Source organism: Ovis canadensis, chromosome 7, assembly GCF_042477335.2.
Source record: "Ovis canadensis isolate MfBH-ARS-UI-01 breed Bighorn chromosome 7, ARS-UI_OviCan_v2, whole genome shotgun sequence".
In the NCBI taxonomy this organism is placed as follows: domain Eukaryota; kingdom Metazoa; phylum Chordata; class Mammalia; order Artiodactyla; family Bovidae; genus Ovis; species Ovis canadensis.
The window spans coordinates 99,129,421-99,152,606 of NC_091251.1; the positions used below are offsets into that span (position 1 = coordinate 99,129,421).

Sequence of the window (23,186 nt, forward strand, 5' to 3'; positions counted from 1 at the left end):
TGGGACACCAACAATGACATCTAGCAAGTAAGTCTATTGATTCATACACTTTGAAGAAAACACTGTTCAAACATTAAGCATTAGCTCTGTGAGACAATAAATGTGTGAAACTATAAACTTGTGAAACACAGTTTTTGGGAGAAAAAACATGTATCAACACAGAGGCGTCATAAAAAACAGCACTTTAGTTTGTTGTGAAAAACGAACAGCATTGGGTGACAGGAGATCACCCAATTGTCAGAGGCACCAAACTGGTTTAAATAAGAGTACAAACAGGAAAAGATAAGGTTAAAAATCAAACTACAAAGGATCTCAAACATCCTATAACGAATTTGACTTCATTCTATAAGCAGCTAGGAGTTACTGAGCACCGTTATCCTCTGCTTCGGCATCTTCAGGCAGACGACCACAGCGCTTTTGTCAGGAAGATTAACAGGAGGTACAGGAGACTGGAGAGAAGGCAGGTACAGGCGGTGCAACTGTTTAAGGAACAGGGAGTCAGGGCCTGCCAACAGTCACGTGGCAGAAGTGACAGGCAGAAGCAACAGACTCTGTCTCAGATATGGGGAAAGGCGGCTATGATTTCAGGCCTACAGAACTTGAAGACAGCGCTATACTGTATTTAGTTGAGAAGACGAAGAGGGAATACAATGAGAAAAAGCAGCATAACTTCTTAATCGCGAGGAAACACCAGATGAACCTGAACTGAGGGATATTCTGTATCATAACTGGCCTGTAATTGTTAAAAGTGTCAACGTCACGGAGGTCAAAGACGGAGGAACTGTGGCTGAAGAAGACCAGAGAGATTTACAGAGTCTAATATTAATACTAGTGAGATACTCAATGTTTGCAGAGTTCATGGGATTCAATGTTCTGAACAAATGAGATCAAGTTTCTCTCAAGGCAGGTGACTTCTATTATAAAATCACATCAGGTAATTAATTGCAGATACCTCTTTTTTAAAGGTTACCTTAAAGCACAGTGAAAAGGCTACTGCCAGATTCCACCTTTTCTTCTTCAAGGACAATGAAAAGATGTGTTCAATAATGCCATAAAAGTATTACCCCAACCCACTCAAATAAAAAAAAAAAAATCAGGCCAAACTTAAATAGGATGAGGTAGCAGGCTTTATAAGAAATGTATTTTTTACTGGGGCTTTCCTGGTGGCCCAGACGTTAAGAATCTGCCTGTGATGCAGGAGATCTGAGTTCGATCCCTGGGTTGGGAAGATCCCCTGGAGAAGGGAATGGCTATCCACTCCAGTATTCTTGCCTGGAGAATTCCACAGACAGAGGGACCTGCAGAAACTAACTACTTTTGGTTAGATTTTTATTATCCTATACTTTGAGAGAAACAATATAGCCAACAGAAGTCTGTCATATTAATTAGAAGTTTTAGGGACTGATTTTAAAATATATTATCTAAAAGCTGGTGGTGGCAAGTTTTAAAAAGGGCCACAAATTCTTCAACCTGCCTCCAATTTGAGGTGGAGTCTGGTTCCCCACGCCCTGCAATCTGGACTGGTCTTGGTGACGTGCTCTCAACAGAAGATCAGATAACGTCATGGGGATTTCAGCACGTCCTTTGGGAATGCATGTTCTCTGCAGCATCCTATCTGGTCAACAGGCCATGAGGACTCACACCACATGGAGAGGATAGCTCAGCTGAGTCCAACCTTCAAGTCATGCCAGCCCAGGTGATGTGTGAAGGAACAAGTCCCCAGGTGTTCCCAGACCCTAGCCATCAGTCTTCCAAGTTCAACCCAGACACTGTGGAGCAAAGACAAGCTGTCCCTGACTAAACTCCTGACGCACAGAATCTGTGAGCATAGTTAAGATAGCTGCTGTGTCACACCACTAAGCTTAGAGGGTGGTTACAGAGGCAACAGATAAACTGGAAAACAAGTGCTAACCCAAAGCCTATATCTAACGATCACATTTCATTTACTCTCTACCAGTAGAGCCTAGATTTCGTTGTTTAACACAGATGAGTCATTTATCCAGAGGTCACATATCACTTGGATCCATGTTCTAGGATCGGGCAAAGACAGAATCCAAGGTAACTTTGGTAACTGTTAACTTTTGTTTTTTAGTCACCTAAACCTATGTCAAATAACTAGATAAATAATAGCCATGCATATACATATACATGTCTGAGCAGAGACACACATACACTTACATATATGAGCATGTATATATACTCAGGTCAAAGCACACTATTTCCAGCAATACCTTACAAGAAAGAAAGAAGATAACACTGTAGTTCTATTAACAGGGACCTTTTCACAAAGCTACATGCAGTGTTCACAACATTACTGAATTACTTTCTTCCTCAAGGAATCAGTTTATGAAGCTGAAAATGATCAACACTTCCAAGAGCTAACAACAATGTATGTACCACAGATCAGAAAAAAAAATTAAGGTGAAATTCTAATTTAAGAAAACTGGCTCAAATCAATGAAAATGAGATGCACTACTTTCTTCCTGTTTTCTCAGTGCAAGCCAGATCAATCGTACCACGAAATATTACATAGCTGAAGAGTGGAGATGATCAAGGCTGATAATGTTTTACAAAAGTAAAACTGATTTTAGAAGCATTAAAAAAGCAACAAGCAAATGTGTTTCATACTCACAATGGAGATTCTTCTCAAAGTGAAAAAAGAAAAACCCCCGCTTGCTCCCCTTTTATTATAGTATTTCTATAGTCAACGCTGCCCTCTAGCGATATAAAATAAAAGTCAAGTATCAGGAAGTGAACACTCTTTTGTTCACTTGAGGATGTTTTAAGTCAGGGCATCTAGTTTGGACTACAAAACCTATCAAAGACAGAATAAATAGATTCAGGATGACCTTTTTTAATTATAATTATGTTAAAGTAGAAAATCATTTAAAAGGCATTAAATAAAGGACACCAATTCATGGAAACAGCAGCTTTTACATACTATGGAAATGAAACATCACTACCCAGTGAATTATTTACATCTTCACATGAAATTATGCAATTCAAGACTGTGAAGACTTATCACCTAAGACTTACCGAGAATACGTAGGACAGTGAGATTAAAGCCTCACCGTCTATAGACAAGGCAACTATAGCCTGGGGAACCAGTTGAGTCAGGCTACAGTGAGCCAGGCTAGCTGTCCTGGCATGTGCAGACACATGAAAAGGGGCCACAGACACCAAGACCTCACACACCCGTCAGCTCTGCCCAGAAGTATCCCTGACTCCTCATTTTGGGAAAAAACTCAAGAAAAGAGAGCAGGTCTGGCGGCTGAGTACTGACTGAGTCCAGGAAACTTTCCAGGGAAAACAGGCCTTACCGAGGGTGGTGCCATCCTGCCCCATGATGCACTTCATGGCAGTGATGATCTGCTCCGCCACAGGCGGGGACAGCGATGCGGCGTACACCGCGCTGTGGGAATGCGTCCGCAGGTAGTCGATCAGCGCCTGGGGACGGCACAGAGGCAAGTCATTAGAGGCCGTGGGTGGGCGCACTGGCAACCTCTCTGCCTTCCACCCGGGTGAAGGAAGGCTCCTCCCCTCAGCAGTCCTGACTGGGGATGCCAGTCTGAGACACAAGGCCCACCAACACGGGCAGAGCACACAGTCAGCGACAACTGGGTTAGTAAAAAAGCAAGAGTTCCAGAAGAACATCTACCTGTGCTTCACTACGCGAAAGCCTCTGACTGTGTGGATCACAACAAAAGGATCCACGTTTGCTGGATGCGGAAAATTCTTCAAGAGGTGGGTCTACCATCTTACCTGCCTCCTGAGAAACCTGTGTGCAGGTCAAGAAGCAACAGCTAGAACTGGACATGGAACAACAGACTTGTTCTAAACTGGGAAAGGACTACGTCAAGACTGTATGTTGTCAACCTGCTTATTTAACTTATACGCAGAGTACGTCATGTGAAATGCAGGGCTGGATGAAGCATAAGCTGGAATCAAGATTGCTGGGAGAAATATCAATAACCTCAGACATGCAGATGACACCACCCTTATGGCAGAAAGTGAAGCACTAAAGAGCCTCTTGATGAAAGTGAAAGAGGAGAGTGAAAAAGCTGGCTTAAAGCTCAACATTCAGAAAACAAGGATCATGGCACCTGGTCCCATTATTTCATGGCAAATAGATGGGGAAAAAAACGGAAACAGTGGCAGATTTTATTTTCTTGGGCTCCAAAATCATTGCGGACAGTGACTGCAGCCATGAAATTAACAGGTGCTTGCTCCTTGGAAGAAAAGCTATGAAAAACATAGACAGCATATTAAAAAGCAGAGACATCACTTTGCCAACAAAGGTCAGTATAGTCAAAGCTATGGTTTTTCCAATAGTCATGTATGGATTTGAGAGTTAGACTACAAAGAAGGCTGACTGTCAAAGAATTGATGCTTTCAAACTGTAGTGCTGGAGAAGACTCTTGAGAGTCCCTTGGATACCGAGGAGATCAAACGAGTCCATCCTAAAGGAAATCAGTCCTACATATTCATTGGAAGGACTGATGCTGAGGTTGAAACTTCAATATTCTGGCCACCTGATGTGTACAGACAACCCACTGGAAGAGACCCTGATGCTGGGAAAGATTGAGGGCAGGAGGAAAAGGGGGCAACAGAGGATGAGATGGGTGGATGGCATCACCGACTCAATGAACATGAGTTTGAGCATAAATTCTGGGAGATAGCGAAGGACCGGGAAGCCTGGCGTGCTGCAGACCATGGGGTTGCAAAGAGCTGGACATGAATGAGCGACTAAACAACAACATGCAACGTCCTCAGGCTTTGCTTTGTTACTTTGGCCATGCTGCTCAGCTTGTGGGATCTCAGTTCCCCAACCAGGGACTGAACCCACATCCTCAGCAGTGAAAGCGTGGAGTCCTAACCACTGAACCACTAGGGAATTTCCTGTTTTGTTTTTTAAACATGCCACAACATGGAAGGATGAAAAACTAGTTTTAAAAAAGACCTCAAATTTAGAGAACATATCATTTAATATTATAAACAGATCTACAATCCTCAGTTAAACAAGAAAGTGTTTGGATTGCTTTTAGATATGACTTACTTCTAAGTATTACAGGAAATATCATCTGCATCTTACCACATGCCTGCAAAGCCCACCCTTACATTCCTGAGTAAGAGAAAGATAGTTCTCTAATATCAACTTTAAAGACATTAAACATCCTCCAGATACACAGAGATTTATAAAATGATATAAATGTGGCAGAAATTAAACAGAAATTTACTGTTTTTTTCGTAAGAACATTAAAGCTATCTCACTGAATGAAAAAATAACTAAACAAAACCTTGTCTGCCAGTAAGAAAAATTTCCAACCAATCAATTATATATCCCTATTCTCTGATGCCTTTTAACTTCACTAAGTCTTTAAATAAAATGTGCATACAAAGAAGCTTATGTTTGGTTCTGAAACATAAGAAAACACAAAATGCAACCAGGAAACAGTATAGTGTGTTACTTCGAAAATACAAAATATTGTACAAAACCCAATATTAAAAGGTAAATATACTGCATCTTGATGCTCTCCCAGAGCATTATTTTTCTATCTTTTGGTGTAGCAACAAATCTTACCAAAAAGCAATCAATTCTCCAAAGTAAGCCTGGAGATAGCCTTTTCCTAATAACAAAAATTTAGGGCAAAAATCTATCGAATGTGACCAAAACCACTGAAAATGGGGTTTATCTAAAAGGAATCAATGATAAAGAGAAAGTCCCTGCTTTAAGATTCTCAGGGTTGAATTTTAAAGAGGAATTTAAGTACATTTAGAGTACCATGTACAAATACTTGACATACATTGTTGTTTTCCTAATATTGTGTATAGATTTTAAAAATAACTGTTTTATTGATCTACAATTCACATACTATAGTATTCTCTTTTTCACAGTGTGTAATACAGTGGAAACAGTGTCAGACTTTATTTTGGGGGGTTCCAAAATCACTGCAGATGGTGATTACAGCCATGAAATTAAAAGACGCTTACTCCTTGGAAGAAAAGTTATGACCAACCTAGATAGCATATTCAAAAGCAGAGACATTACTTTGCCAACAAAGGTCCATCTAGTCAAGGCTATGGTTTTTCCAGTGGTCATGTATGGATGTAAGAGTTGGACTGTGAAGAAGGCTGAGTGCCGAAGAATTGATGCTTTTGAACTGTGGTGTTGGAGAAGACTCTTGAGAGTCCCTTGGACTGCAAAGAGATCCAACCAGTCCATTCTGAAGGTGATCAGCCCTGGGATTTCTTTGGAAGGAATGATACTAAAGCTGAAACTCCAGTACTTTGGCCACCTCATGCGAAGACCTGACTCATTGGAAAAGACTCTAATGCCGGGAGGGATTGGGGGTAGGAGGAGAACAGAGGATGAGATGGCTGGATGGCATCACTGACTGGATAGATGTGAGTCTGAGTGAACTCTGGGAGTTGGTGATGGACAGGGAGGCCTGGCATGCTGCGATTCACGGGGTCGCAAAGAGTTGGACACGACTGAACTGAACTGGACTGAATACAGTGGCTTTCAGTACATTCACAGAGCTGTCCAACTTTCATCACTATCTAATTTCAGAACATCTTCATTCCCTCAAAAAGAAACCTCATATCCGTTAGTAGTCACTTTCCACTTCCCCTATCTCCTTTGCTGTGGCAACCACTAACCTATTCCTGCCTCTATGATTTGCCTATTCTGGATATATCATATAAAAGAAATACTGTAACTGGTGAGCTTTTTTGACTGACTTCTTTAACATAATGCTTTCAAGGTTATTTCCATGTTATAGCATGGGCATGTATTATTTGCTACAAATGTGAGCCAGGCACACTTATCTCTGTTTTACAGATAAGGAAACTTAAACATTAAGTACTTTGCCCAAGGTCTCACAAAGTTAGGAAAATACTCAAACCTGAACCTAGGGTTCTGTCTCCGTGGCTCAACCATTCCCACCATGCTATACTGATTTCAAATACCTCGGAGTTCATTATGTAGTTTTTGGATTGGCAAAGACAATGCCTTGCAGTACACCAGAGCCAGCAAAGTAATTCTTTCCCTCCTGTCTCGATGCTCACTCAAGACGCATTTGAGTCCAAGGGTAGGGGAAGAAACTGGTCTACTGTCCCCACTGGCTCCCGTGACATCCCTGCTATGTCTGAAATAGGGAACACCACTCAGACCCAGCAGAAGACTATGCCAACGGGCAGCACCCTGCGTGCTCTTTCATACAAGAGGGTATTCTGTCCTCAGACCAGGATATAGTTTAGCACAAAACTCCAATAGGAAAACAACAGACAATGAGCAGAACCCGCCATGGTTTATCAGAGGCACTCAGAGGGGGCCGAAGTGTGAAGCCTGCTGGCACCAGGTGCCTGACCCACAAACAAATTTAGGGTGTCCACATCCAAGTTCAGGACTCTACCTCCCCAAAACTGAAATCTAGTAGCCAGTGCCTTAGTGTACCTTAACTGCTCGATTGTCAGGGCCCGTTTACCTTCTTGCCTCCGATGTATCCTCCAGAAGCACCAAAGCTTTTTGTGAATGTTCCCATCATGATGTCCACATCCTCAGGATCCAGGCCAAAGTAGTCCACCACGCCTCGTCCTGTAGGGCCCAGAGCCCCGATGCTGTGAGCTTCATCTAGATACAAGTACGCCTTGTATTTCTTCTTCAGGGCAATCACTTCAGGAAGGCGAACAATAGACCCCTCCATGCTGGCAAAACAGGGCAAAATATACACACACACACACTGAGACTCTTTAACTCTCCAAACCAGGAGGGGGCCACTTTATTATTTTTAAGTTCATTGCTTTTTTACGTGATCTGACAATGCTGCTTATAGTTTTAAACTGGCAATGACAGACAATGCCATGGCTAGGCAGATATCCAGAGGAAAGGAGATTGGATCTTTTAAAACAAACACCAGAATACAAGTGACCTTAATTCACCACAGAGGGACAGAGGTCACAGTAGACTCTTCTAAAGTTTGTAATTACAGGCAACATTTGACTTTGCATATATTGCATGTGTAGTTAAAGTTACACAAAAGAATAAAAAACATTAGGAGGTGGGAGAATAAATACAAGGACTGCAAACAGGTAAACAATATAAAATATTTCTTAAAATTAAATGGCATGTAATTTGTTCTGACACATTAGAAAACATATTCTAATTCTTTTCCTTATGTGTAAACTCCCTATACAAACAGTGGAAAAATAATAGACCCAGAAAGAAAGGAGACTTGGAGATGATATATATAGCATGATGAAAAGAATAAAGACGCCCAGGTATTTTAACAAGTCAGAAACTCTGTCTCCTTAGTTTTCAGAGGGGTCTAGATTAGTGTCCCCTTCAACTTAAAACTTCTATGACCTCATGCAGCAAATCAGACATCAGAATAAATATAGCAGGATTACCTATATATTCCCTCCACAAGGATTAGAATTTTCTTCCAGGGCCTTCGTGTCCGAGGCTGACCATAAACAATGGCATCTTTCAACAGCTTCTCTAGGCTTTGCATATCTGTAGCACACAAAAAAGAATTTCAGCACAAAGTATCTTCCTCTTTTCTAACTTTATTCCTAAAATGCAAATACGCATTTCTTATTTAGGAAGCATGTCTCAGATAGCAAAGGACATTAACATAATTAGAATCAGACAGAAGAAAAATGGGGCAAAATAGGTAGGCTACTGATAACTTGAATTAAAATCTCATTTAAAATTTAACAAGTGTTCAAAAAGACCAGAAACTCAATTAAATGAGTGTGGTAAAGTTGACTTAGTCAGTTGGCATGCTTATGAAATGACCAATTTTTTTCATGAAATTTCAGTTATCTTTTTTAGTATTTAAACAATCAAATGTATTTTTAATCCTAGTGAGCCATTCAGAAGTAAATGCATAAAGAAAGCTGAGTAAGAAAATGAGAATAAACTACTATCTATAAACACATATACCTTCTAAACAGCAAATATGGGAGAAAAACTTCTAAGTGCATACCCCATTTCCTTTCACCTAGGATATATTCAATAAAAGCTTGTTAAATAGTTTTATCTTGGTAGTGATTAAAAATAATACCAGTCTGGACAGGCATGAATCTATATGTTAAACAAGCCTGGCAATCAGTAGAGACTGTTCCATGTTTGATTTGACCAGCTATCTGTCTACAACCAAGTTCTTGGGGCTCTGCTGTTACAGCAATTACATGGCCTAGCAAACACTTGGGGTGTACTGCCATTAAGAGGAAATACTTTCCCGTTCAAGATAAACACTTGGAAGACCACTGTTACTACCATTACAGACTTCACACTTAAAATTTATGTCCTGAAACAAGACCCTTAAGAGTCCTCCGCCCAAAAATGTATGCAACATGAAGTTTAGGGTATATTTATCAGGGGTGGGAGACACCCCCGTCATAAATCTGGTTTCTTACTGTTCATCACTGAAGGGAGGGGTTACAAAGTCACACGGATTTGCTCTCTTTATAAAATAATGGGTAGGAAAGAGAAGTAAGGTAATAAAAACACACACCGTAGACACAAATAAAATGGCCCAAAGTTGACTGTTTACACCTTCAGTTATTCATAACAAAGCAATCTTATCTGCTATCTAACCCAGAAAAAGGAGATGCTCCCACAAAGTAAAAAATCTGATCTGAAGCTGCGAGTCTTGCTACAGAGGGCAATGTGTGGCAATTAGCAGAAGACAAGTAAAAATGGACTCATTGTTTTAGCTTCCTCTGTTTATACAGAGAAAGGAAGAGAAAAATAAAACGTTGATTCAAAATTTTACATGAAAGAAAATATCTACGGAATTCTTGACCATATTATCTACTTGGGAAACAAAATTCAATACTTCTCATAGTATACTCTCCAAATCCCATGTAAATTAGAGATTTAGACAAAAAATATACCACAAAATGACCAGAAGAAAAGGTAAGAGAATAATTGAGAATGAGAAAGGCCATCACACAAAATCCAAACAAAAATTGTAAAACAGTAAGTGTGACAACATCAACCTTTCAGTAAGTCCACACAGCAAGACACTAAAAACAAAGTTAAAAATAAAAAATATTGTAACACAAAGGGCTCTCATAAGCAGTAAAAAGAGAAACAGTTTGAAAAATATCAATTTACAAAGAAATACAAAGACAATAACTCTGTATAAAAAGTTGCTCAACGCCTAATAATCAAATAAAAATGAATGTTATTGGACTTATTAGATTAGGAAAGAATTTAAATGATACATGTTGGCCTGTAGGTAGAAACAGTCACTGTTTTTGATTTCAGGTGTTGCTGAGTAAAAATCTGTACAGTGCTTGGAGGCAGTCTGGAAAAGTATAGCAAATTTCTATCATTTTAACCATGCATTCTAAAGACTGCTGGGAATTTACCCTAAGGCACTAATCAGACTAGTGAGGAAAATATGAATGTAGGTGGAACTGCTTCTAGCAGAGAAACTCAGAAATAGCCTGGATGTTCAAACAGAAGGACGGACTGAGTGAGAGCACAGCCTGCCACCTCGCGCTTACAGGAGGGCACGCACATGTACTGCCATAGTTTCCAATGTGTTTTAAGAAAACAACAAGTCATACAACAGTGCTTCATAAATCCCATTTACATAAAACAAAATACTGTATATATCATTCTCATTGTAAAGCATTTCAGACAAAGATAGAGATGAAAGGAAGGTTATTACCATCTGTAAACCTTCCATCCAGAGACACACATCTAGTATTTGAGTGTACCTTCTTTTAAACTTTTGTCTGACATTTGTCTAAAAGACTTCTGTCTTTTAGACCTTTTGGTAAAAAGGTCTTTTACCTTTTACACATTTTGGTAAAAGATGATATTAAACAGTTTGATCATATCTCTTTGCTACACAAGAACATTTGAACCTGGAAAGTTATGCATTTTTATTACAATTAATAATGCACTAAGATATTTCCATTTAGGGAGAAAGTCTTGGCTTAGTGCCACTTTTCTCTGCTTTTATGGCACTTGTTCACATCTGCATTTCAGTATTCATCTGTTGTATTCTAACTGCTGGTTTTTCTACAGTCTCTTTAGCAACCAGTCAGAGATCCTGGAGCTCAGGAAGCCTGCTTTACTTTGCTTCAATACCCACAATGTGATGGCAAGACAGGCATCTAGTATGAATGCATATTGAACAAGTGACTTATAAACAAGGAAGATGAAAAATTCAAAGTCAGAAAAAGAACAACAACAAAAAAGAACAACAACAAAAAAGAACAATGTTTTACTTTGTACCGAAAGGCTTCCTTCAGCCTTTATTTTTATTCCAATGAGAAAGATAGTAACTTTTTTTAGATATTTGAAATACAACTTTATTCTGATGCTAAATGGAAAGGAATGGGAATGACAGTTAACAACCAAGCTTCCACCTCTCAATACTGTCATGTGACTATAGCAGTCTGATATTTGAAACTCAAGGAGGAAACAACTGTGTTCCAAACCACCTAAATATGCAGGCCAAAAAAATGAAGGTCTTTTTTAAACTTCCACATTCACTCCAAAGCCCATCCATCTCCTTCAGCATCCAAAGATTAAGCACATGTTGTGCTTAGCTATGTAATAAAGTGGCAAACACGCTGCACCGCTGACATCACAGGACAGTTGCCTATATAACCAGACTTCCGATGCTGGGCCCCAGCCTCACAGGTCATCATCTTCATCCGGGAGAGCAGCTGTCTGAGCAACCTCTAAATTGTGCTTGTACTGTGCTGCCAAGGCTGGGTCCATGACCACCTCTGGCGGGGCAGGAGCAGGCATGGCGACAAACTCCAAGTTAGGGTCTCCAATCTGTTTTCTGGTAAGCCAGAGGAAGGGCTTTTCAAAGTTGTAGCTACTTTTGGCAGAAATGTCATAGTACTGAAGATTCTTCTTTCGGTGGAAGACAACTGACTTTGCCTTAACCTTTCTGTCCTTAATATCCACTTTGTTGCCACACAACACAACTGGGATGTTCTCACATACTTGTACCAGATCTCTATCCCAGTTAGGTGCATTCTTGTAAGTAAATCTTGATGTTACGTCAAACATTATAATGGCACACTGAGCTTGTGTATAATAGCCATCTCTCAGTCCACTAAATTTCTCCTGACCGGCTGTATCCCATACATTGAACTTAATAGGTCCTCTGTTGGTATGGAACACAAGAGGATGGACCTCAACACCCAAGGTAGCTACATACTTCTCAAATTCACCAGTCAGATGACGCTTCAAGAATGTAGTCTTTCCAGTACCACCATCACCACCCAAAACAAGTTTGAACTGAACTTGGGGTTCTCCTTGGGCAGCCATTGCGATGTTACCTCCAGAAGCGTCTCCACGCCTGTCTGACTCAGATAGCAACTTTTAAAACACAGGACCAGAACTTACATTTTAGGTATTGGTACTTCAGTTTCATTTACAGTTTCAACTGTTAACGTAACTAATTGTTACCACTGCCACTAATCCAAACAATACTAAACCCTAAAGCCAGAGTAGATTTCAAAGCAAACTCACTATTGTGTTTGAAGACTCGAATGGTTGCTCCTGATAGTCTGGCTCCCAGAACCAGTGAAGCGTGGTTCAGTTCATCACTCAGAATCAGGCAACCCTGCAAAACCACCAGGAGAGGAAGATAAGAATCTAAGGGGAAAGGTTTAGGTAGATGAACTACAAAACGCTAAAACCATTAATAATTATATCTTACTAGGGAAAGTATGCACAATGGCAAAGGTATCAGTTTGCTCTGAAGTCTTTGTTTATAATACTGATATTATAAAATATTTATTAGCTTATTATATACTAAATATTACATAAATCATATTATTATTGTTTATATGCTATAACTTTTTCCATCCTTTTACTTTTAGCCTCTGTCTTTAATTTACAAAAAAAAACTTTAACTTGACAATCCATCTTCTAATTAGAAATACAAACCGTTTGTATTTAATGTGATGTTAATACAGTTGTGTTTAAATCTCCTCTCTTGCACATATATATATATATATGTGTATGTGAGTGCCAAGTCACTTCAGTCATGTCTGACTCTTTGTGACCCTATAGACCATAACCTGCCAGACTCCTCTGTCCACAGAGTTTCCCCAGGCAAGAATACAGGAGTGGGGTGCCACGCCCTCCAACAGGGAATCTTCCCAACCCAGGGATGAAACCTGAGTCTCTTATGTCTCCCACATTGGCAGGCAGGTTCTTTACCACTAGTGCCACCTGGGAAGCTCTATGTGTGCACGCACACACACGCACACGCACGCGCACACACACACAGAAGCTCTATGCGTGCACGCGCACACACACACATATACTCACACCTTGCCTGTATATCTCTGAACAAAGTGCATTACAGTAACAAGTATTAGGGACCTATATATTTTCATATTTTTCTACTAGAAAAAACAACCTGATTAATAATTTCCAAACTAAATATCTCTTCTTCCATTATTTTAGTCTTTTATGACATTTTATTTATAAGAATTCCTTTAAAATGAAGGAAGAAACAGTCATCTAAAGGCAATACAGAAAAAAATCATGGGTTCCAGTAAAAAAGCTTCAACTGATTTAAGTTTCCATGGGATACACTTATACAAAATTTTTCTGGCTTGCCTGGATGTTTTACAAAACAAAAGAAGATATACATGAGGGAGCTTTAATAAGTGACAAACGAAATCTTACTTTGCTAACAAGAGCAGGAATGTTCATGGAATTTGTTGCAAATCCCATGCCATATGCCATAGCAGCTTCCACTCCCAAGAAACTTGCCACAAGCTTCTCTAGTTCCTCATGCTTGTCCAGGTTTCCTGTGTAAAGAAGTTAATGAAGTCAATGTCACCAAAGTTCAAATTTAAGAGTTACTCATGACTTTAGAAAAAGAAACCACAGCCTATGTTATAACCTTTTCAGACTGAAGTCTAATGAAGGAGTCAGTATCATGAAGAGTCAAGGCTCATAAAGATACAACAGTTGGATAAAGCCAGATGCAGCACCCGTGGTGGCATTTCTGTAAAGAGGGTTGCCAGCAGTGTCTCCCATTCCTATTCACACATGCTGGTTCCAGGGCTATGCCTTAGGAGGCCTGGCAGCACCTGCTTTTATACATTTGAAGTCAGCTGCCATGTAAAACAGTCTAGAAAGCCTTTGTAAAGAGAGATCATGTGGACAGGGAAGGGCACTTAGAGACTAAGGAGGAAGGGGCAGGGCTCACCCATCAGCTGAGGTGCCAGACATGCAGGTGACGCTATCATGGATACGCTATCCTCAGTCATAATACCCCGGTGACCCCACATGGAGCTGCGATAAATGTCAAGTTCTTTCCAAATGACAGAATCACAAGCAAATAAATATACATTTCTGTTTTGAGCCACTAAGTTTTGGAAAGGTTTGTTACGTAGCAAAAGGTGAGTTAAAAAACACCTTCCCTAACTTGGTATTATGATTTTAAATCGGTGCTCAAATCCATAAGGACTGAATAACGTTCATCAATGATACTGGCTACATGCAGAAGAGAAAAGATGCTGAGAAAGAAGACTGCTGAATTAGGATGCTACGTGTTCTTTAAAGCTTAAGCAAGTGAGTTATCCTCTCTGGGCCTCTGTTTCTTATCTGTTTAACACCAATAATAACATCTGCTCTATCTACCTCATGACATTATTATAAAGATCAAGAGAGACAAGATGTTCAAGCAATTCATACAGGGCCATAAAGATATAAGGTGTGGTTACTCTGTGTCATCACTGCATTAGGCTCCCTTAAGCACATCACTGGGGATCCCAAGGAAGAATGACCTAGAGGCACTTGCCATTCTCTAGACCCACAAGAAACCATAATGAATGACTGCTTTAACATACTAAGTTTTGGGGTGATCCACAGGAATAAATATCCAGAAAGTTGTCTTATAACTTTTATGGTTATCAGTTCTCTTGAGCAAGATGGAAAAATTAAGACTTTTCCTTTGCGCTTAAATAAACTAAATCTCTTTGTAGACACCTGTTTGCTTTTATGTTTTATAGACTTGTAATAATAATGAAAGAGTTAACATTTATTGAGGGTTTACCATGGTATAAGCGCTTTACATGAATTAGCCTATTTAATTCTTGAAACAGCCCTATCAATTAGGAATTATTATTAGCTCCAATTTACCAGTATGGAAGCAGATTAACCCTCATTTGCCCATGGCTCAGTATACCAGTAAAAAGTTCTCTCAACCACTACCATTTAACCAATAAAGTCAACATTAAAGCTATAAATGAAACAAATACCTAATGGAAATTTTCTAGAGATAGTCTGTATGTAAAACATAATAGAAAAGATAAAAATATCTCAAAACACACTGAAGCATTAAAATCATTCATCACTTTAGAAAAATAAAGCCTTCTTTACTTGATCTAAACTCCACAGCAAAGTATGTATTTGGATGTTCATATTCTAGCTCTGTATCAGTGTTTTCCCTCCTGAGACAAAAAGTTAAGAACATGAGCTGACCAAACTAATAGCCTACGCTTACCAATTTCCTGCCGAGTGCTGCACACTCCGACTCCATACTCCTCTAGGACTTTGGCAGCTGCCTCCTGACATGGTCCAGAGTTCCTCGCAAATCCGAGATAGTTGTAAGAACCCATGTTTATAACATCTTTAATTACATTCCCTGTGTACCTGTATTTCAACAGCATAAAAGTTCATGAAACTCAGGAGTAAGTCAAACACTTACATGTGATAATAAACTTATTGATAATACAAAAGGAAACACCATCTGCAGGAATTAAGAGAGAATATGGTCTCCATGGAAAGCAGCTCAGCTCACCTACCAATTAGGAAGGTGGACATTAAAACAAAATATCAGTTTTCATTTATCAATAGGGATGTTTAAAAACTAACTACATCACGGGAATTCCCTGGTGGTCCAGTGATTAGGACTTGACACTTTCACTGTTGTAGCCTGGGTTCAATTCCTGGCCAGGAGACTCTAAGACCCCATAAGCCATGCAGCATGACTCCGAAAAAATTTTTAATTAAAAAAAAAAAAACAGAAAGAAAAAACTGACCATATTCAGTGTTGCCCAGGACACTTTCGTAAGCTGTAAATAAGAATATCTTTTCCTTTTGGAGGGCAGTTTGGCAGTACTTACATATCAAAAGATACACTGGGTTGGCCAAAAGGTTCGTTCAATACATATTTTTGACTGAGCAATTCCTACACACATATAAAAGGATATAAGCTTAAGGATCCTTCAAGTCACTACACAATTCATCCCATGTCCCTTTCTCGGGCACATGGATCAGTGACATTCCACATGGTGGAAGCACAGTCAGCCAGAATAAGGACATCACAGTTCAAAGGCTTTACCGGTCTAAGATGGTCATGAAGTATAGACAAAGAATATACTGCTGCTGTCTTAACTCAGAGATCTGGGGTTTTTAAGATAGGATGAGGCGGCCCAGTGTGTTCTACAGTATATGTATCTATATTGTAGACTACTGAGTAGCCACTACAAATAATGAGCTTGCTGTGAACAGGCACAAGAAAGATGTTACTGATATGTTAGCAAGCAAAAAAGCAAGATGTAAAATACTTTCTATATTAAGATCCCATGCCTGTAAATCAAAATACTGTGTGCTGCTGCTGCTGCTAAGTCACTTCAGTCGTGTCCAACTCTGCGTGACCCCATGGACAGCAGCCCACCAGGCTCCCCTGTCCCTGGGATTCTCCAGGCAAGAACACTGGAGTGGGTTGCCATTTCCTTCTCCAATGCATGAAAGTGAAAAGTGAAAGTGAAGTCGCTCAGCCCTGTCCAACTCTTCGTGACCCCATGGACTGCAGCCTCCCAGGCTCCTCTGTCCATGGGATTTTCCAGGCATGAGTACTGGAGTGGGTTGCCATTGCCTTCTCCTGTAACTGCACAGTGACACACCAATTCAACTTACTGCTTTGGGGGAAAAACACCATTTAATGAGACATGAAGACAAAGCACAAACCCGACTGAGGGGACACACGCTGTGGACCACAGCACTGCTATGACCAAGTAATACACTATATACATATGCCACAGAAAATATCTGGAGGAATAACAGACAATCAGCTGACAACAAGGCTCACCTCTAGGAAGTAAGCATTTGTGGGGAGGTGGATTTGCAAAAGGACAGTGGTTAGTTCTCACAGGGGACCTTCACTTTATTTGTATTATCTTAAAAGAAAAAATGACCATACAACCATGAAATGCTTGTACAATATAAACAAAATTTTATGAGTACATAAAATTTTCTAATCTGTGTTCTGTGACAGCCTAGACGGCTGGCATGGGTGGGAGATGGAGGGAGGTTCAAATGGGAGAGGACATATATATACCTATGGCTGATTCATGTTGATGTATGGCAGAAACTAATTATCCTCCAATTAAAAAAAATTAGTTTTCTAAACAGTTCAATCCACTGAAGTAAAAATACTCCTTGAATCACCTGAGAAATCAAAATAACCATAAATAAATTCAGACACTTCACTCTACTAAACGGCCCAACAAAAAGTACAATTTTTCTTTGTGTGTGTTTTTTTCAGTAAGTCAAATTTCTTTTCAGTTATAATCCAACAGTGGCAGATGTCATAAAGAGATGCATTTAAAAAAAATCTCCAAAACAATGAACAACAAGCAAGACAGTTAATCATGTTGTATTGTACTCTCAATATTTCTACTGCTTTGACAGAATACTCTAACTGCAATAGAAAATCTTCTGAGGTGACGAAACCCTCTGAAGTAATTCCCCAAGCAACACTCACTTGAAGGACCAGTTGTAGTCATGAGACTGTCTCTCCATGATGTCCACCCTGGCTCCAGGCACACTGCAGATGGGCCGGTTCCAGTTGTCTCGGATCCGCATGTAGAGATTCCTCGTGTAAAAGTTCTCGAAATCCTGGTACAAGGACACAAAGTCCTGCCAACGAATGGGGAGACGCCATATGTTTAACTGAGTTTCTCTGCACAACTTCTCTTTTCATATTACAAGAGCACTTTAGAAGGAGAGGTCAGTTATTCAGAATTAACGGATACAGAAAACATTTGGGAAGGCTTCCATTCTTTCTGTTGTTTTAAAACAACTCAACCAGATAAAAATCACTTAGCTTTGACTGATGAGCTCTAAGAAAACGGTTGCAAGTAACTACATGACTGCACAAAAGTAGGGTCAAAGAATTTAACTTCGTAAAGCAGGCCTCATAAAAATAAAACTTGGTTGTACAATTCTGTCAATAAATGGTTTTCTTTCCTAATAACCTTAAAAACACTGCTCTCTGTTCCACCTCTGCCCCCGTAATGTACTAGGGGAAATGCCATAAAATCCTATAATTCCAGTTTCAACCAAGAAAAATAATTCCAAAATTAAGATTCCATTCTTTGCATATTTTCAAGGATCAAAAGGAAATTAATCCAAAGAAGAATTATAAATAAGAAAAACTAAAAGGTAGGTTATAGAAAGACACCTATCTTAGGTTTCTTTCCTTGGATGGGAGTCTTTAAAAAAATCTCAAAATGAATTTCCAAGATCAAGACTTTAGACTTTAAAGATCTCCCTTACAAGTTATGCTACAATCTAAGTCTGTAAAAAATAGAGTCACAGTGGAGCTTTAATTAAGGCATAATGTTCTCAGAACAGAGTGACCAGACCACATGAGGTCTACTTGAAGGTAACCGGTAAACAAAACAGAAGAAAACTGTACCAGAGTTTTATAACAGTCAGCAAGCTACTGAGCTTCTAGCCCTCAGATCTGGGCTTGGTGCCAACCCAAATTAATCTTTTAAATAAGCTAATCAAAAATATTAAAAGTTTAAGCCTTATTCTGTAAAAGATTTTCACTGCTAAAGAAGGCTCTACATAAAACTTTAAAATTAACAACCTTCTAGGACATTGGACTCTAAAGTGCCTACTAAATAAGCCTCACAGTAGATAAAAATCTCCTTAAGTAAAGCTAAAGCAGAGTCACAAAGTTCTCAGGAATCTGTGGTACACCTGATACCATCTCTCCTGCAATTTACATTTCCTTAAGAGAAAACATCCACAGATGCTCTGTCACAACTGGAAACTTACTACTCAAATATTCGGTGGACCAGAAAGTTTCCTCAGTTTTTTGTGTGCTGTGTGCTTAGTTGGTCAGTTGTGTCCGACTCTTTGCGACCTTGTGGACTACAGCCCACCAGGCTCCTCTGTCCTTGGGGATTCTCCAGGCAACAATTGGAGTGGGTTGCCACGCCCTTTTCCAGGGGATCTCCCCAACACAGGAATCGAACCCAGGTCTCCCGCATTGCAGGTGGATTCTTTACCGTCTGAGCCACCATGAAGCCCAAGAATACTGGAGTGGCTGCTGTGCTGTGCTTAGCCACTCAGTTGTGTCCGACTCTTTGTGACTCCATGGACTGTAGCCCACCAGGCTTTTCTGTCCATGGGGATTCTCCAGGCAAGAATAATGGAGTGGGTAGCCTTTCCCTTCTCCAGGGGATCTTCCCAACCCAGGGATTGAACCCAGGTCTCCCGCACTACAGACAGATTCTTTACCATCTGAGCCACCAAACTTTCTGACTCAGGAATCAAACCAAGGTCTCCTGCATTGCAGGCAGATTCTTAAAAATAAAAAAACATTTTCATTTCCACCAAGAATTTTACTGAACATATTCACCATTTTGTTCCACTACCTTCTGCTATTTTTCAGACAACTTTGTAATTCCACCTTCCCTAAACTTTTTATCATTTTGAGCAAAGAACTGTTCCAGGTGCCTTTTACAGTCTTCCAGGGAGTTGAAATTTTTCCTACTAAGAGAATTTTGTTAAGTTCAAAATAAATGGAAATCCAAAGGCGCAACGTCTGGTGAATACGGTAGATGAATCAGAACTTCCCAGCCAAGCTGTAACAGTTTTTGCCTGGTCATTAGAGAAACATGCAGTCTTGCAGTATCCTGATGAAGGATTGTACATTTTCTGTTGACTAATTCCAGATGCTTTTTGTCAACTGCTTTCAGTTGCTCTAAGAGGAAGCAGTACTTCCTGGAATTAACTGGATGAAGACCAACGAAGCCTCTGGTGTTCATTTCCCTTGCCCCAGGACCTCTTTTGTTCCAACATTATTGTACAGTATCCACTTTTCATTGCCCATCACAGCTTGTTATAAAAATGGAACTTTTCATTATATTTCAGTAGAGAATCACACGTGGAAATATGGTCAAGAAGGTTTTTATTTACTTATGTGGAATCCAAACACCAAAGTGACTAACATAACCAAGCAGGTGTAAGCTATTTCCAATGCTTTATCTGGATATTTTGAATATGTTAGCTATCTCCTGTGTGATATAATGTTGGTTGTTCTCAATTAATGTCTCAATTTGACACATTAGTTAATCAACTTCAACTGGTCTCCCCGATGGTAAAGCATCATCCCGCGAAAAATCTTCAGCATGAAACTTCACAAACCACTTTTGACAGATAAGTCACGGTACCTTCTCCAGACACCATACAAATATTTTTTGTGTGTGTTTCAGCCGCTTCTGGAGAATCCCAGGGAAGGGGGAGCCTGGTGGGCTGCCGTCTCTGGGGTTGCACAGAGTTGGACACGACTGAAGCGACTTAATAGCAGCAGCAGCAGTTGCTGCATTGTTACCTTTCTTGAAATAATAAAACACAGAATCTGCCTGCAATGCAAGAGACCTGGGTTTGATCCCTGTGTTGGGAAGATCCCTTTGAGAAGGGAATAGCTACCTACTCCACTATTCTTGCCTGGAAAATTCCATGGACAGAGAGGAGCCTGGTGGGCTACAGTCTAAGGGTTGCAAGTCAGACACAATTGAACAACTAACACTTCCACTTTCTTTTTTCAATATAGAGAAAATGTTTTTCTTTTCTCCTCCATCTTCAATATTTAAACAGCTACACAAAAATTCAACAATTTTGATAATTTTATTAAAATGCACACTGATATAACACCTATCCCAATACAATCTAACGAAATTTTTGAATGAAGTTAAAGACAACTAAGTACTACTAGAGCCAGGAAAAACCAAACCTTTTCTCCAGCCCAATAAATAAGAGCAACGTTAGGGGCAGAGGAGTAAAAGCTAAGCTTGTACTTGATCGGCAGTGTGAGAGACAGGCTATGATAAGCAATGGCTATAAAGCTGCTGCTGCTGCTGCTGTCGCTTCAGTCATGTCCGACCCTGTGCAACCCCACAGACGGCAGCCCACCAGGCTCCTCGCTTGGGATTCTCCAAGCAAGAACACTGGAGTGGGTTGCCATTTCCTTCTCCAATGCATGAAAGTGAAAAATAAAAGTGAAGTCACTCAGTTGTGTCCGACTTGTAGCGACCCCAAGAACTGCAGCCTACCAGGTTCCTCCATCCATGGGATTTTCCAGGCAAGAGTACTGGAGTGGGGTGCCATGGCCTTCTCTAGCTGCAAAGCTAGCATTTCCCAAATGTCTCAAGACAAAACTCCAGGGAATTCCCTGGTGGTCCAGGAGTTAAAACTCAGAGTTTCACTGCTGTTGGGCCTGGGTTCAATCTTTGGTTGGGGAACTAAGGTTCCATAAGCTGCACAATGCGGCTAAAAAATAAATAAATAAAACTCCAGCATCTACTGTGTAAAAGGACTTTGGCCCCCATGACAAAGAAACTTTCTCTGAAAAGCCGAAAAATGGGGCCATGTGGGGGTACATACATCCATATAGAAAAATGGCTCAACAAGCCTGTGCTTATTCTGCATTCAAACCAGTCTTTCAGCCACAGGAGGTAAGCGACACAGACAGAATCCCTGAGGGAATGTTTTACTTGAACTGCAGAGGTCAAAAGCCAGGGGCCCACTTTCTGAAAGCTAGTTTACTTCTCTCATGTAAAAACAGGTAAAACAGGTACTAATTATAGTGCAGGGAAGCAATTTTTTAAGAAGAATTAACAACTTTTATCACAACCTAAGTTGAACTTACCAACCCATATTATATACAGCCATATTATACACCTTTACACATCTGTACTATGTCCAGATATATGCCCTTCCTTCTTTATCTTATTAGACTGAATCACATTGAAATCATCATTTTAGCAGTTCAAAAATGGTCAGATATTGGTATTTTCATGTGATTTGATGTGTATTTATCATTTAAAACGCAACGGAAACAGGAAAACAAATCCACAAACTCAGGACAAAATACCTTAAACACAGTCCATACAGGAAGACTGACACACTCGCTTACTGTAAAAGAGTTTCTGTTCATTAAAAGACACACAGAAAACCTATGGCTGATTCACGCTGATGTTTGGTAGACACCAACACAATACTGTAAAGCAGTTACTCTTCCGTCAAAAACAAATAAGTTTTTTTAAAAAGATATACACAGTGGCAAGACAAGTCACAAAATGGGCTTAGACAGTTGTAAAATGTCTTCTAGAAGACATAAAAATTTCCTATAAACTGCTAAGAAAAAACAAAACAAAAGAGAAACCCAACAGATAAACAGGCCAAAGATTTTAATTGGCACTTCACCAAACAGAAACATCAAATGATCATTAAACATAATGCAAAGGTGTTTAGCTTAATTGGGCAATTGAGAAATGCAAATTAAAACTACAATGAGGTACTAGACATAAATACACCAGGACTGGCAAAAAAAAGTTAATTCTGACAATACGAATTGTTGGTTAGGATGTGGAACAATGAGAACTTTCAAACACAGCTGGTAAGTATAAAAAATAGTACAATCACTTTGAAAAACAGTTTGTCACTATCTAGTAAAGTTGAAGGCATGCATATTCTATAACCCATGTATTCTAAGACTTGAGAAATTCATAGATACATGTTCAGGAAACATACATCAGAGAGTTGACAGCACCTTTATGAGTCATGACAAAAACTGGAAAAAAAAAAAAGCCTCAATGTCCACTGATACTAGAGTAGATAAATTTTAGCAGTTATACTCCTACACTGGGATTCTATACAGCAATGAGAACAAATGAAGCAGAAGTACACCATAAAACAGCTGAATCCTATGCTGAATACAAAAACTAAGGCACAAAAATATATACAATGCAAATCCATTTATAGAACATTCAAAACTGGACTTAACTAAGTTTTATTGCTTATAGATATACATGCAGATGATAAAACCATAAAGAAAAGTCAGGACAATCGCTAGCCTAGGGGAGAGGGAAAA

At 39.7% G+C, this 23,186-nt stretch overlaps 2 protein-coding genes across 2 annotated transcripts in view; both read right to left on the reverse strand.

Moving 5' to 3' along the window:
* Positions 1 to 23,186, reverse strand: part of SPTLC2 (serine palmitoyltransferase long chain base subunit 2) — a 99,898-nt gene that overhangs the window by 40,144 nt on the left and 36,568 nt on the right. Inside the window, exons 3-9 of the mRNA XM_069597186.1 lie at positions 17,781 to 17,935; positions 15,516 to 15,664; positions 13,688 to 13,812; positions 12,518 to 12,611; positions 8,410 to 8,515; positions 7,488 to 7,707; positions 3,321 to 3,447 (exon numbers count right to left, since the gene is read on the reverse strand). Coding sequence (XP_069453287.1) covers positions 3,321 to 3,447; positions 7,488 to 7,707; positions 8,410 to 8,515; positions 12,518 to 12,611; positions 13,688 to 13,812; positions 15,516 to 15,664; positions 17,781 to 17,935 — 976 coding nt within the window. The remainder of the gene's footprint in view (positions 1 to 3,320; positions 3,448 to 7,487; positions 7,708 to 8,409; positions 8,516 to 12,517; positions 12,612 to 13,687; positions 13,813 to 15,515; positions 15,665 to 17,780; positions 17,936 to 23,186) is intronic.
* On the reverse strand, positions 11,569 to 12,387 carry LOC138443937 (GTP-binding nuclear protein Ran-like). The gene has a single exon (XM_069597187.1). It carries the CDS (start codon positions 12,311 to 12,313, stop codon positions 11,666 to 11,668), a length of 648 nt encoding a protein of 215 aa, XP_069453288.1. The 5' UTR covers positions 12,314 to 12,387; the 3' UTR covers positions 11,569 to 11,665.